Here is a 15,655-nt window from a genome sequence, read left to right on the forward strand (position 1 = left end):
ATCAGAAAACCGCCGTGTTTAAAGTTTGACGGTACTTAGAAAACGTAAATTATTTAGTATATATTTGTTATATGAATAAATCTTGGTGGTAATTAACAATTAAGATTATTGCGATAATAGGCCAAATTATTTATACGATTATGTGAATTTCCAAATTGCTTATTGATTTATATTAGCTAAGCATATTTTTTAATGTATAATATTAACAGCTGCTAATATGTGATATTATGTGAAATGGACTAAAATAATTGAAGGCATATTACTTATTAGTAAGATGGTGTAAATTGTAGTTGTTGTGCTGTTGACATAAAGAGTCGAAGCCAAAGAAATTGTAACAAAATTGTAAATTTGTTAGTAATTATTTTCTACAGTATATTTAATAAAAATAGTTTTAATTGAAACCTGAACACAACACATTGAAATACGTATTCGATATACCCAAAATATTTATGTCCCCAAATTTTCATTTCCAGACTGAAATATCCCGTTACTGGTGCAACATATGGCAGTGGCTGCGATACCGCCCTATTGGGTGCGGGGGGCCGGAGGGGCACTGGATGCTCCGCGGGGACCAATGCCCCTTCCACGAATCACCTGGGCAGTGCCACTGGCAGCTGTAACGGAACTGACAGGTGCGTTGAAATACGGAAATACGGAAAATACGATTTTCATTCAAGGCAGAAGCTGATTTTGACTACAGATTAGCACTTCGTAGATTTGTCACATAAAACTATTATTTGGATAAACGTTGATTTATATATCTTATTTTTGAAGTATAACTTCTTTAGGCGCGACTAGGGTGTAAATCCGTACAAATGCAACGGAAGTGCGCTACGGCAGATAAGAGTCGAACCAATGATTCGTCATTCGCTCTCGATGATATCATTTCTATACGGGTCGATTGTGATTAGTCGTTGCGTATGTGAATAGAGATCTGCCGTTGTATGCGTACCAGCATCAACGTTGTATGCGTACCGATATCAATAAGGAAATCGGCATAGATAAATAAACATTTTAAAGTTACATCGTAGTACAAATCTTGATTTAATGAAAAATGCCCGAATTAGAAGAATATTTTACCCTGTTCCCGTAAATAATTATAATGAAAATAATAAAACAAATGCAGAATTTGCGCCGTGTTTGAAACATAAGTTTATTGAAATAATTTCTATATTATTCGCAGTTTCTATAAATCTTTGAAGTTATTGAAATGGAAAATATTTTTTAGGCAAAACAGATAATACAGCTGTTCAAAGAATGAGATTATATCGCCAGCGAAAAAGTAAAAAAAATACAAGCAGTCAATGAATGTATGTTAATTTTAATTACATGAAGTTCTTCAAACACAATTATTATATGATGAGTGAAGTTGCGAAAACAATATTTGTTTAGGCGTTGTTTAACATAATTCACTGTGTGAACGAATATTATAGAAGTTATCAATCAGCAATTACTTTTATTATTTCTCTAATGAAGGTTCATTTCTAAATGCTAAATACAATGACAAACCGATCATGTCATATTTCAAGTATGACTTTAATTACATTATTGTTTTTAAATATTATACATATTTTTAATGCTATTATAAATATATAATTTATAATTTATCATTATATAAACGTGTATAATGGTTGACACTAATACATATGTGCATCACGAGTGTTACCATATTACTAATAAACATTATTCAAAATTGTTATATGATGTATTTATTTTTACTTAAATGCCATCTTAAATGCAATTAAGTTTTACTTCAATCACATGTGAACCTTACGCGCACTCTTTTTTTAAAAGTAGTGCCAAATGTGTAGTATAAATTATCTCTTTATTTATTAATCAATGAGGAATACAATTGAAAGTTCTATTTGTAATATACATATATATTATTAATATATAATATTTTATTTTTCCAGACGTACAAGGAGTGCCTCGTATCCGACCCGGCCCAAGCATCGAGTAACGAATTGGTCGTTCTTGTTCGATCCCGCCGGACGGTTTATCTACTATTGGTCAATGGTCGTCTCATTGGCATTTCTCTACAATTTCTGGGTCATCATATACAGATTCGCATTTCAGGAAATTACGAGTAAGCATAACAATTTAATTCCTTTTGCAATAAACTAAGCTATATAGCATTTAGGTACTCAACATTTAAACTAGGATAGTAATATTGTGTAGTAGGTAATTAAACCCGTCCGGTATTCAAAATTTGATACTGCAATGAATAAGGTTAGTTAACGTGTTATTATTGCAAATTGGAGATAAATTGTTCGAGATTTCATGATTAAGTTTTTGGTTTAAATTGCTGTCATTACTTTAATGGGATAATATGATTTTTTTTCAATTTTTTAGAGCATCTAATGGGTTGCTGCTATGATTTGATGTACACAATATAATTTTTACATATAATACAATTTACATATAATTTCAAATCATTTGAATTTTAATTTAATTTATTCGTTAGATGGCAAATATATTAACATTATAATATAACATTAGCAATAATAAAACATTAATTTGAATTTTGAATACATTTCATGCTATTTCCATACGAAGTTTTGCTTGCGCACCATCTAAAAGTTAATATTAAGAGCTAAAACTTCCAGAGAATTGTTTTTTATCAATTTGGAACCATTTGAGCATTTGGGAGCAAGGAAATTCGAAAATGTGCATATTGAGGACCACCATTATATATAATATTTATTTTTATATACACATAATATTTAATTATCATATGGAATTTATAGTATTATTGGTGTTATTTTCAATACTTTCGTGCGGTGTATAATGCAATAATAAATGTTAATAGCAATCAAATATTCCAACTCATAAAATATTATATTTGAAATTATATTCACAGATCAGTTTGATAGCAGCTATAATCATTCCATACCTATGATATTTTTGTACTAATTAATTCATTTGCAATTATATAGAATTTAAATAGCAAAGCAATTAAATTATGAATAGCCAAATGCATGCAAAATAATATATGATAAGAAATTTAAAATAACATTTATAAGAAGTTTATATATCAGTTTGATAGTGGCTGTATTTATTTCATATCTATAGTATTTTTACACTAATTTATCTATTTGCTATTATGAAAAATTAATAGCATAAGGCGTAAAAATTGTGAACAGTTGGCCAAATTGGGATGGGGATAATATTTACTCAGGGTCAGTTTGATATCAGATGTAATTATTTTATGTCTGTAGTAATTCTGCACTGATCTATCTTTTTACAAATATTGAAATTTTGAGCACAGAATGTATAAATTGTAAATATAAAAAACAATTAATCTTTTCACTTAAAACTATTTTAACCTATTTCGTTTTCAAGGGCTCGTGACAAATTCTAGGAAAATATTTTATTTACATATTTCTAAAGTTAGGAATTGATTGAAAATTTTACTGAACAGTGTTCGTTATTTGTTTGATATGCATTATGTGTTGTGATGTAGTTGGTTTAGACCAGTGATTCCCAAAGTGGTCCAAATGGACCCCTAGGGGTCCATGGTAACTTTCAAGGGGTCCATGGCAGGAAAATTTTGGGGTCATACAAATGAATGGTAAAGTATAGTAACAATGTGTGCCAAGTTTCATCAAAATCGCAACATGCATTTTTGAGAATATACCATCTGTTTAAATGTTAGTATTGAGCGCGGATTGAGCCACCCATCAACCTCGCATATCTCAGACTATTGAATGTTTTAAATTTAAATTCCTCTCATATATTTAGTAAAGTGTAGTTACAATGTATGTCAAGTTTCATCAAAATCGAATTATGCATTTTTGAAAACGTACAATCTTTTACAATACTAGTATTGAGAGCGGAGCCAGCCATCGATCAACCTTGCATATCTCAAAAACTATTGAACGATTCAACTTTAAATTTCTGTCATAAATTTAGTAAAGTGTAGTAACAATGTATGTCAAGTTTCATCAAAATCGAATTATGCATTTTTGAAAACGTACAATCTTTTACAATACTAGTATTGAGAGCGGAGCCAGCCATCGATCAACCTTGCATATCTCAAAAACTATTGAACGATTCAACTTTAAATTTCTGTCATAAATTTAGTAAAGTGTAGTAACAATGTATGTCAAGTTTCATCAAAATCGAATTATGCATTTTTGAAAACGTACAATCTTTTACAATACTAGTATTGAGAGCGGAGCCAGCCATCGATCAACCTTGCATATCTCAAAAACTATTGAACGATTCAACTTTAAATTTCTGTCATAAATTTAGTAAAGTGTAGTAACAATGTATGTCAAGTTTCATCAAAATCGAATTATGCATTTTTGAAAACGTACAATCTTTTACAATACTAGTATTGAGAGCGGAGCCAGCCATCGATCAACCTTGCATATCTCAAAAACTATTGAACGATTCAACTTTAAATTTCTGTCATAAATTTAGTAAAGTGTAGTAATAATGTATGTCGAGTTTCATCAAAATCGAGTTATGCATTTTTGAAAACGTACAATCTTTTACAATACTAGTATTGAGAGCGGAGCCAGCCATCGATCAACCTTGCATATCTCAAAAACTATTGAACGATTCAACTTTAAATTTCTGTCATAAATTTAGTAAAGTGTAGTAATAATGTATGTCGAGTTTCATCAAAATCGAGTTATGCATTTTTGAAAACGTACAATCTTTTACAATACTAGTATTGAGAGCGGAGCCAGCCATCGATCAACCTTGCATATCTCAAAAACTATTGAACGATTCAACTTTAAATTTCTGTCATAAATTTAGTAAAGTGTAGTAACAATGTATGTCAAGTTTCATCAAAATCGAATTATGCATTTTTGAAAACGTACAATCTTTTACAATACTAGTATTGAGAGCGGAGCCAGCCATCGATCAACCTTGCATATCTCAAAAACTATTGAACGATTCAACTTTAAATTTCTGTCATAAATTTAGTAAAGTGTAGTAACAATGTATGTCAAGTTTCATCAAAATCGAGTTATGCATTTTTGAAAACGTACAATCTTTTACAATACTAGTATTGAGAGCGGAGCCAGCCATCGATCAACCTTGCATATCTCAAAAACTATTGAACGATTCAACTTTAAATTTCTGTCATAAATTTAGTAAAGTGTAGTAATAATGTATGTCGAGTTTCATCAAAATCGAGTTATGCATTTTTGAAAACGTACAATCTTTTACAATACTAGTATTGAGAGCGGAGCCAGCCATCGATCAACCTTGCATATCTCAAAAACTATTGGCCGATTCAACTTTAAATTTCTGTCATAAATTTAGTAAAGTGTAGTAATAATGTATGTCAAGTTTCATCAAAATCGAATTATGCATTTTTGAAAACGTACAATCTTTTACAATACTAGTATTGAGAGCGGAGCCAGCCATCGATCAACCTTGCATATCTCAAAAACTATTGAACGATTCAACTTTAAATTTCTGTCATAAATTTAGTAAAGTGTAGTAACAATGTATGTCAAGTTTCATCAAAATCGAATTATGCATTTTTGAAAACGTACAATCTTTTACAATACTAGTATTGAGAGCGGAGCCAGCCATCGATCAACCTTGCATATCTCAAAAACTATTGAACGATTCAACTTTAAATTTCTGTCATAAATTTAGTAAAGTGTAGTAACAATGTATGTCAAGTTTCATCAAAATCGAATTATGCATTTTTGAAAACGTACAATCTTTTACAATACTAGTATTGAGAGCGGAGCCAGCCATCGATCAACCTTGCATATCTCAAAAACTATTGAACGATTCAACTTTAAATTTCTGTCATAAATTTAGTAAAGTGTAGTAACAATGTATGTCAAGTTTCATCAAAATCGAATTATGCATTTTTGAAAACGTACAATCTTTTACAATACTAGTATTGAGAGCGGAGCCAGCCATCGATCAACCTTGCATATCTCAAAAACTATTGAACGATTCAACTTTAAATTTCTGTCATAAATTTAGTAAAGTGTAGTAACAATGTTTGTCAAGTTTCATCAAAATCGAATTATGCATTTTTGAAAACGTACAATCTGTTTCAATACCAGTATTGAGAGCAGAGCCAGCCACCCATCAACTTCGCATATCTCAAAAACTATTGAACGATTCAACTTTAAATTTCTGTCATAAATTTAGTAAAGTGTAGTAACAATGTATGTCAAGTTTCATCAAAATCGAATTATGCATTTTTGAAAACGTACAATCTTTTACAATACTAGTATTGAGAGCGGAGCCAGCCATCGATCAACCTTGCATATCTCAAAAACTATTGAACGATTCAACTTTAAATTTCTGTCATAAATTTAGTAAAGTGTAGTAACAATGTATGTCAAGTTTCATCAAAATCGAATTATGCATTTTTGAAAACGTACAATCTTTTACAATACTAGTATTGAGAGCGGAGCCAGCCATCGATCAACCTTGCATATCTCAAAAACTATTGAACGATTCAACTTTAAATTTCTGTCATAAATTTAGTAAAGTGTAGTAACAATGTATGTCAAGTTTCATCAAAATCGAATTATGCATTTTTGAAAACGTACAATCTTTTACAATACTAGTATTGAGAGCGGAGCCAGCCATCGATCAACCTTGCATATCTCAAAAACTATTGAACGATTCAACTTTAAATTTCTGTCATAAATTTAGTAAAGTGTAGTAACAATGTTTGTCAAGTTTCATCAAAATCGAATTATGCATTTTTGAAAACGTACAATCTGTTTCAATACCAGTATTGAGAGCAGAGCCAGCCACCCATCAACCTCGCATATCTCAAAAACTATTGAACGATTCAACTTTAAATTTCTGTCATAAATTTAGTAAAGTGTAGTAATAATGTATGTCAAGTTTCATCAAAATCGAATTATGCATTTTTGAAAACGTACAATCTTTTACAATACTAGTATTGAGAGCGGAGCCAGCCATCGATCAACTTTGCATATCTCAAAAACTATTGAACGATTCAACTTTAAATTTCTGTCATAAATTTAGTAAAGTGTAGTTATAATGTATGTCGAGTTTCATCAAAATCGAATTATGCATTTTTGAAAACGTACAATCTGTTTCAATACCAGTATTGAGAGCAGAGCCAGCCACCCATCAACTTCGCATATCTCAAAAACTATTGAACGATTCAACTTTAAATTTCTGTCATAAATTTAGTAAAGTGTAGTAACAATGTATGTCAAGTTTCATCAAAATCGAATTATGCATTTTTGAAAACGTACAATCTTTTACAATACTAGTATTGAGAGCGGAGCCAGCCATCGATCAACCTTGCATATCTCAAAAACTATTGAACGATTCAACTTTAAATTTCTGTCATAAATTTAGTAAAGTGTAGTAACAATGTATGTCAAGTTTCATCAAAATCGAATTATGCATTTTTGAAGACGCACAATCTGTTTCAATACTAGTATTGAAAACGGAGCCAGCCACCCATCAACCTCGCATATTTCAAAAACTAATGAATGTTCCAACTTTAAATTTTGGTCACAATATTGCTGAAGTACAGTAACAATGTGTGTCAAGATTCATCAAAATCGAATTATGCATTTTTGAGAACATATTATCTGAGGATGGTTGGAGGAAAAGTTCAACCATGAATTCAAAGCAATTTTGTGGGTTGATTAATCATAAAAAACATCGCAAGTTAAAGTAAAAATATTAATCCAAATTAAGACATTTATTAATTGAGGTCATAATAATAATAAAAAAGATGTTAACAAGGTGTGTTGTGATCCAATACATGGAGCTCCATAATTCATTTTCATTGACATGGACCCTTGGAAAGTTGTCATGGTCTCGTAGGTACTGGGACTGGGACCACTTTGGGAATCACTGGTTTAGAGAGTATAATTACTGGAAGTCAAATTGAACCTTTGTGCCCCCTTATTCGACTATAAACTTTATCTTTAACAGAAGTAACAGAAGTTTTCTACAAAAAAAAATATTCTTGTTCTAGTTGCCAAGTACAGTCATTATGTTACAATAAGACATTTTTTACCTCATTTCTCTAATTGATTTTCTCAATTTCTCTGCAGGAGACACACTCTCAACGTGGTTCGCACTAGATTACTTCGCTGACTTCCTGTATCTCTTGGACATTATGATTCATTTCCGGACTGGCTACTTAGAGGACGGCGTCCTTCAGACGGACGCGGTCAAATTGAGGCATCATTACATGAATTCAACGACATTCTACATAGACTGCTTATGTCTTCTACCATTGGACTTTCTATATTTATCCATAGGATTCAATTCAATACTCAGGTCGTTTCGTCTAGTCAAAATTTATCAGTTCTGGGCCTTCATGGACAGAACAGAAAGGCATACGAACTATCCAAATTTATTCAGATCGCTGAGTCTTATTCATTACTTGTTAGTGATATTTCATTGGAATGGCTGTTTATATCATATAATAGCAAAAAATAATGGTTTTGGTAGTAAAAATTGGGTCTTTCATGACTCGGAGAGTTCTGACGTTGTGAAGCAATACTTGCAGAGTTATTACTGGTGCACGTTGGCGCTCACCACGATAGGTAATAATAATTTACATTTTTTTATTCATAAATATCAATGTATAATGCTTTCTTACTTACAATCATTTTTTTAGGTGATTTGCCAAGGCCTCGTAGTAAAAGTGAATACATTTTTGTAATTGCTCAATTATTATTCGGTTTACTATTATTTGCCACAGTACTTGGACATGTGGCGAACATTGTCACATCGGTTAGTACAGCGAGGAAGGAGTTTCAGGGTAAGTGCAAAAAATTAATTTATATCTAAATATTTGAAAATTATCTAAACCGTTGCAATATCTATATCTAACCTATCTAAGTAAAGTTGGTGAATATAAATATCTCATGCAAGGCAAGATATAAATAATATTATGTTTTATATGTGTTTGCATCCAAATGTGCATATATCTGCGCATTGCGGACGTCATATTTTCGATACGATTTAGTGTCGTAATAAAATCTTATCCATTCGACCGCAAACGGACCCTACTATATTAAAAACTGTCTGACATCGGCAAAATAAGATTTAATACCACATCAAATTCCCGCTTTGCCTCAAAAGTTAGAGAAGCGTGTAATAATTTAGCCAGTCAGATTGCAACCGAATATTTTCAACCCTAAAACCTCATATTTTATTCAGATTATATTATATAATTCTTTGAATTTTTGAATTCGAGAGCATAATCGCATCACAACTTCCATTCATTTAAGTTATATCAAAAACTACCTACGTGGCCATTAAATTTCGAATTACTGTAATTCTATAAATTTGGTTTAGTTTAGTTTTGCCTGGGTTAGTTTATAGTGCCTCCCGTAACTTTTTCTTGCTATGCGAATATAGGTGTGTTATTTTATTGCCAGAATTTATATGCTGCGTTAAAATTTAGTGTCGAATTACTTTTCCAATACGTGAGAGGAAAAATTGAATATCATGCAGTGTGGGATTGTTCATCTATATACTAGAATATAAACTAGTAGATATATACACTTTGTCGATATGTTTTTATTCCTAGAATCAATTAAAATCTACTAAATATTGCTAGAACTAATATTTAAAAATTATTGTTATTTTTTAATTCATGACAAAAGTTTACAAAATCACTTATGAATGCGTACATTTACACTCAACGATATTTAAAATCTGCGCCTGCTACTTGGCTGGTTTATGCTCTCAGGGTGGCTCATGGTTTATTCATTTTTTATAATAATGACTTGCATATTTCAGAAATTTTCATAATTTTTAATTTCGACTTTATATTATCCATAATAATACTTCATATTTTTAATAAAACTTTAGCACCTATAAAAATCTTCAAATGCCTTCAGAGCAAAACACCATATAAACTCAACTCTGCCATTGTCTTTATTGCAATAACAACAAAAGTGACACTTGAATTTCATGTTTATCGTCAAGCGGACATCATTCTACGACATGTTTTATATTAAAAAATAACATTACGAGTTGTAATATAATAAAGGTTATGAATATAATTTTATGAGCAGATCAACTTCTCGAAGACGTCGGATTTTAAGTAGATATGAAATAGTTTCATGTGCCGGTAACTTGGAATTGCATTTTTATGTTTAGTGTTATTGTATTTATGTACTTTATTGAAATTTAGCAAAACATTACTTTTGTTGTTTAATCTACACTATAGCCGTTTGGAACAGTTCATTAAATTAAAATTAACAGTTATGAAAATTGGTAGCAGAATATCAATATTGTTGACGAATATAAAGTATAGCATTTTTATATAAATATATTACTAATTTAAGTATTATATAATTAATATTATATTAAATGTTTCAAATATGGTTAAGTTTTGCAGTCTTTTCATTTAATCCGTTTTTTCTAGCTTAATATTTTGCGGAATGCCATATAGTTGCCCTGGAACTAAAAATTGTATATAGATATAAAAAATAACAAAGTTAAAGATAATAATTTAGCCTAATAATTTAGCTTGAAATATAATTTTTATATTTTTTGGAGTATGAGATTTAGCATATTTTTCATAATTTAAAACACTTCTAAATTGCACATACAAGTACGAAAATTTATCAAAATGGAAATGTAATATTATTAATGCAACAACTGCATTCAAATAGATTGCGTACAGCAATAACGCATCAGAATATTTGCATTATTCAACATGGAATTTGAACGATTTTTTGCTATAAAGTACTCAAACAAAAGATCAACTCCGAATATTTTAATTGTCCAATTTTTATTGTCTATCATCGATTTGAGGGGAGAGTATTTTGGTCTAGAGGCATGAGTTTTATGCGATGTTAGATATAATCTATTTTTTTTCTTACTATATTTTTTACAAGTTATTAATGTTTTGAGAATATAAAAAATCTATAAAAATATAAATAGTTGTAAATTTTCAATGCTAGAAGGTAAGCAAGTAGATGATATAAAAAAATTAATGTTCCTTATTATACCCATAACTTTAGCCGAAGAAGAAAAAATATATGCAGTATTATTCTAGAATAATGTCGCTATGGTATGAACTAAGGTCAAGATAAATTAATTGTTTTGTTAAATAAAATATTTTATCTACAATTTTTTTAATATTATTGAATTTTTTAAAAGTAAAAATCGAATTTTGTAAAGTAAAAATCGGAATTTGCGAATTGGCGCAGCTCACTATAACTAAATTGGTCCAGTAGTAGTTGAGAAATCGTGGCTATCGAGAAAGTCAGTTTTGAGAAAAAAGCGTTTAAAATTTCATTCAAATTCAATAGTCACTCAGCTTTCTAAGACGCAAATTTCAAGAACACTGAAAAAGAAGCTTTCCAAAGATAATTTTGAAGACCTTTAGCACTACCACATCTTTGTAGAAATGAACAGAATTGGCGAATCACTCATTGGAGTGATTCTCCAACTGTCCATATAGTAAAATTTATCACAATAATTTATATGTGTGTTTGAAAGTGTGTGTGTATGAGTGTGAGTGAATGGTATAATCCAAATAGCTCATAGGATTGTACTGTATTCGGATTGAAAAAAATGCGCAGAAAAGAAAACAAAAATAATTTGAATTTTGAAAAATTGTTTTGTACCCATATTCTTGAGTAGTTCAATCATAAAATTATCAAAACATTTTTTTTAAATACTAGACTAGAATACCCCCTGAAATCAGTTTTCATTAATTTGTAATGTATGACACGCAGAAAGAAAACAAATTTCATAATCAATTTATTATTTATATACCAGAACGTACTACCTTTTGTTTATCCAACAATTACAGAGTGAAATACAAAGCTGTATCCACCGCACTTCTGCTGATTTTGCGTTCTTTCCAAATTGATATCTAATATATCAGTTGCTCTTAAATTAGCCGACCCAGCGAATCTACCAATAATGCAACTCTGCCGACCAGCTTATAATTTAGATTTGCTCGTTCCACTTCCTAACCCTTCGCTATCCTACTAAGGGTATACCACTTTACAATATCTTGGCTCAATCTATACAGATTTTCGTCGATAAAACCCGGTGAACCGCTGAACACCCCATATTCTATCCCGCACATGAGTCAGCATGACGACGTATCGTCCGCTGCGTCGCGGTGGAGACGACGTCGCGTCGCTTTTGAATCGCCGCCGTCGACGATCGAAACACGATTCATCAGTGTCACCAACCTGCCAATCCCGTTTCCATCTCCCACAAAGGAATACGATGCAAGAGCTTTTTGCACGGCGAGCTTTGTGGCGGTGCTTCATGCTTGCCACGTACGCGTGTTAGCTTATTGTATATAATTCATCTGCCGTAGCTATAATTAATAATTAATAATGTCTGGGAATTTCTACCAAGAAATAGATTAGCCAAAATAGCATATAACTAAGGCATATGGAGGGTATGGAAATTTACTTCATGGAGATATAGAAATTGTTTGATTACCACTGAATATAGTAAACGACTACGTATTTTCAGTATATATATATATATATATATATATATATATATATATATATATATATATATTTATCAGTATCACCAACCAGTCAATCCAGTTTCCATCTTCTACAAAGAAATACCATGCAAGAGCTTTTTGCACGGCGAGCTTTGTGGCTGTGCCTCATGCTTGCCACGTACGCGTGTTGTGGCTAAATAATTAATAATATATGGAAATTCCTACCAAGAAATAGATTAGTCGAAATAGTATAACTAACAAGGGGAACCTGCGCGTAACTTCCGGGATTTAGATGAAATTTGGCATAATGGAAGATTTTATACCCAAACTGACCACGGTGAAATATTATAGGCCTATGAAAAGCGGTTCAATTATAAAAAATATTTAAAGTTTGCATTTTAGCTGCGTCCGCTATAGATATCTTGTAACGTATTCTCTTAATCGTAGCTGAGTGTGGTCGGAGGTTCGAATAATTTTTTATTATTATTTTTATACGATATTTATAATTGCCTGAGTAAACAATATTAAAATACGATGCAGGAGCTTTTTCCACGTCGAGCTTTTTGGCGGTGCCTCACGATTGCCACGTACACATCACCACGTGGCCTTAATTTTTAATTAATAATACCTGGAAATTCCTACCAAGAAATAGATTACTCAAAATATATAATATAATATAATATAATATAATAAAGGCATATAGAAAGTATGTAAATTCACCTCATGGAACACAAAACTTTATTTTGACTTTAAACAATTATGTAGTGAAATCAAACCAATTATATATTATACATATCAAACAAATAACTAGCTGACTATGTTCAATAAAACTCCACGATAAATCATCATTGTAAAAATGTGTTTTTCAGAAAATTGTTTTCTGGTGTTTTTTATCCCATAGGCGGGAAAATGGGACAGTGAGCGAACAGATCTAAAATCTTTCTTTTAATTTCAAATTAAATAATAGCTACATTATTCAACTAATGCAAAATTAGAATTCGGCACATTTATTACAAAGATAACACTGTATATGGTCTGGTATTTTGTCAGAAATATTCAACAGCAGAAATAATAGCTACATTATTCAAAATTAAGTGCAAAATTAGAATTCGAAACATTTTTTACAAAGATAACACTGTATATAATCTTGATCTGGTATTTCGTCAGAAATTTTCAACAGCAGAGTTGAAATAACCATTTATTTAATTTATTTCTTGTAAATTTGCGCTCTTTATTTTAATTTACTTGTCGCTTGCAAAGATTCAGTTGGTCCTTTTGACCCCATCCACATGCAAGCTTTCATAGGGGTTATATGAAAACTGGAGAATCTGACTTAAAAATAACGTTGCATCTTTTAATAAAACAATTGAAAAAAGTACACTTGAAAATAATATTAAGGTTAGGTAAACTAAACAAGAGTGCTTACAAACAAAAAACGATAAAAATACTGTTGTTATGGATTTTTAAACATTGCCGATTCTCTTCCGATAGGGACGTCATAGAAAGCCAGGTGATGGCTCATTATACATTTCTTTCCTCTACTTTCCATAATATTTGAAAATTATTAATTTTACTAGTTTCTGAGATATCGGTAATAGACGTTTTAATCCGTCGACTTTTAAACCACGCTTTACTCTAAATTACTGTCTATTTATACAGATTTTTGACTTTATTTATGAATATACTAAATTTGGAGGGTTTAGATTTTTTTTTATAACAGAAAACATTTTATAAATTTTAATTTTTTATTTAGTTTATGTATGATATGCTTCAAGATAAAAATAAATACTTTGACAAAATCTGGCTTAAAACTATTGTAATAAAATATTAAATTAGATCTAAATTTGTACGAAAAAAATATTGCAAAACCGTCCATTAATTAACCTTCGATCTGACAAATAATAAATTTAAGCATTTTTTGTAATTAGTACAAATTTGTAATTTGTAACACGTAATTTTGAGCTTAAGTATAATTAACGTATTCATATTTATATAATTAAGCTAGAACTAAAAAATTACTAACTAACTAATCTGGCCCTTGAGCATTTAAAAAACGCACGTCAATTGTGAACCGTATATCAACTAAATTATAGAATTGACTCCAGTTTTTCTTTTCTTAAAATGATGCCAGAATTTTTTCAGTAATAAAATAATCACCTAATAAATTACAGCTGCCTAGTGAAAACTTTATTATATCTGTTTATTGCAAGTTTCCGAGTTAATTGGAATCTTGACGATAACGCCGTAAAAAACTATCGCGACTATAGCGCTCGGGTGTCCCTGTGAAAGCAGGAGCAAATTGATTGACGGAAATGAGAGCCAGGAGAAGACACTTCGACAAACAATGAGACAGATATCACTCCATCTTAGGGATGGGAGCCACTCTTGTTATCTTGTTGAATGGATCTTTGTTAGCAGCGATCCTTACGAACGATAAAAGGACATGCATTTAAGTGATTCTGTTTGTTCTCAAATATATGGTAAAATACGTTACTTTATGAAATAATAGATGAATTTACCGGGCACGTTGAATATTGCCTAATTATGATAATAAACTAGGGGTATTGTTCCTTAAGGCAAATTGCTGGAATTTTCCGCGCCGCAATTTAAAATTTTTATAAGCTTTAAAGTTTTCTGAAAAGTGTGATTTTTTTCATAACATTTGCAATGCGTAGCTGTTTTAGAGACGAAATACGAAAGCGCTTAGCGGTTAGACATTACAAATTTTGGTACGGAGCTCGTAGAAATAAAAACTTTTTTTTATTTTTATTTTTTGACAGCAATCAGAATACAGGATATTTCTATTAGCTATTTGGCTTATGTCATTCACTCACACACATACACACACACTTTCGATCTCATATAAATTCACTTCAATAGTAGAATCACTTCAATAAGTATTTTTACAATTCTGTTCATATAAAGTTATGGTAGTTCTAAGGGTCCCTAATATTATCTTTGGGCAGTTTCTTCTTCAGTCTTCGTGAAATTGAAGAACGAAATTTGAATTTATTATTTAAATCTCTATTAAATAAGTGATAATTTAATATGCATATGTCTGAAGATAATTTTTTCCTCATTTTGCATAATTTTTTAATAAAACTTTTTTTTATTTTATAAATCATTTCATTTTTTTTTGTATATCGAAGGAAATGCCTTTATGCATCCCAGACTGGTGTTTTGTCTGGGTATGTCGGACTCAATACCGTCCTAGTATAA

The 15,655-nt window shown here is 30.7% G+C and overlaps 1 protein-coding gene across 1 annotated transcript; it reads left to right on the forward strand.

Annotated features, from left to right (window-relative positions):
• The first annotated feature begins 274 nt into the window (after positions 1-274).
• Positions 275-10,051, forward strand: LOC113370921 (cyclic nucleotide-gated channel rod photoreceptor subunit alpha-like). The gene is made up of 6 exons (XM_026611592.1): positions 275-279; positions 474-632; positions 1,914-2,086; positions 8,043-8,540; positions 8,615-8,758; positions 10,023-10,051. Exons 1-6 carry the CDS (start codon positions 275-277, stop codon positions 10,049-10,051), a joined length of 1,008 nt encoding a protein of 335 aa, XP_026467377.1.
• Positions 10,052-15,655: the final 5,604 nt, after the last annotated feature.

This window comes from Ctenocephalides felis, unplaced genomic scaffold, assembly GCF_003426905.1.
Source record: "Ctenocephalides felis isolate EL2017-DRISC unplaced genomic scaffold, ASM342690v1 CF-g0.4_SCAFFOLD_01492, whole genome shotgun sequence".
Taxonomy (NCBI): domain Eukaryota; kingdom Metazoa; phylum Arthropoda; class Insecta; order Siphonaptera; family Pulicidae; genus Ctenocephalides; species Ctenocephalides felis.

What these genes read in the sequence shown, in the direction of transcription:
- LOC113370921 (XM_026611592.1), top strand. An exon ending in AGCTGTAACGGAACTGACAG is followed by an intron (nt 633 to 1,913) that starts GTGCGTTGAAAT and finishes TTATTTTTCCAG; the next exon opens with ACGTACAAGGAGTGCCTCGT. An exon ending in CGCATTTCAGGAAATTACGA is followed by an intron (nt 2,087 to 8,042) that starts GTAAGCATAACA and finishes ATTTCTCTGCAG; the next exon opens with GAGACACACTCTCAACGTGG.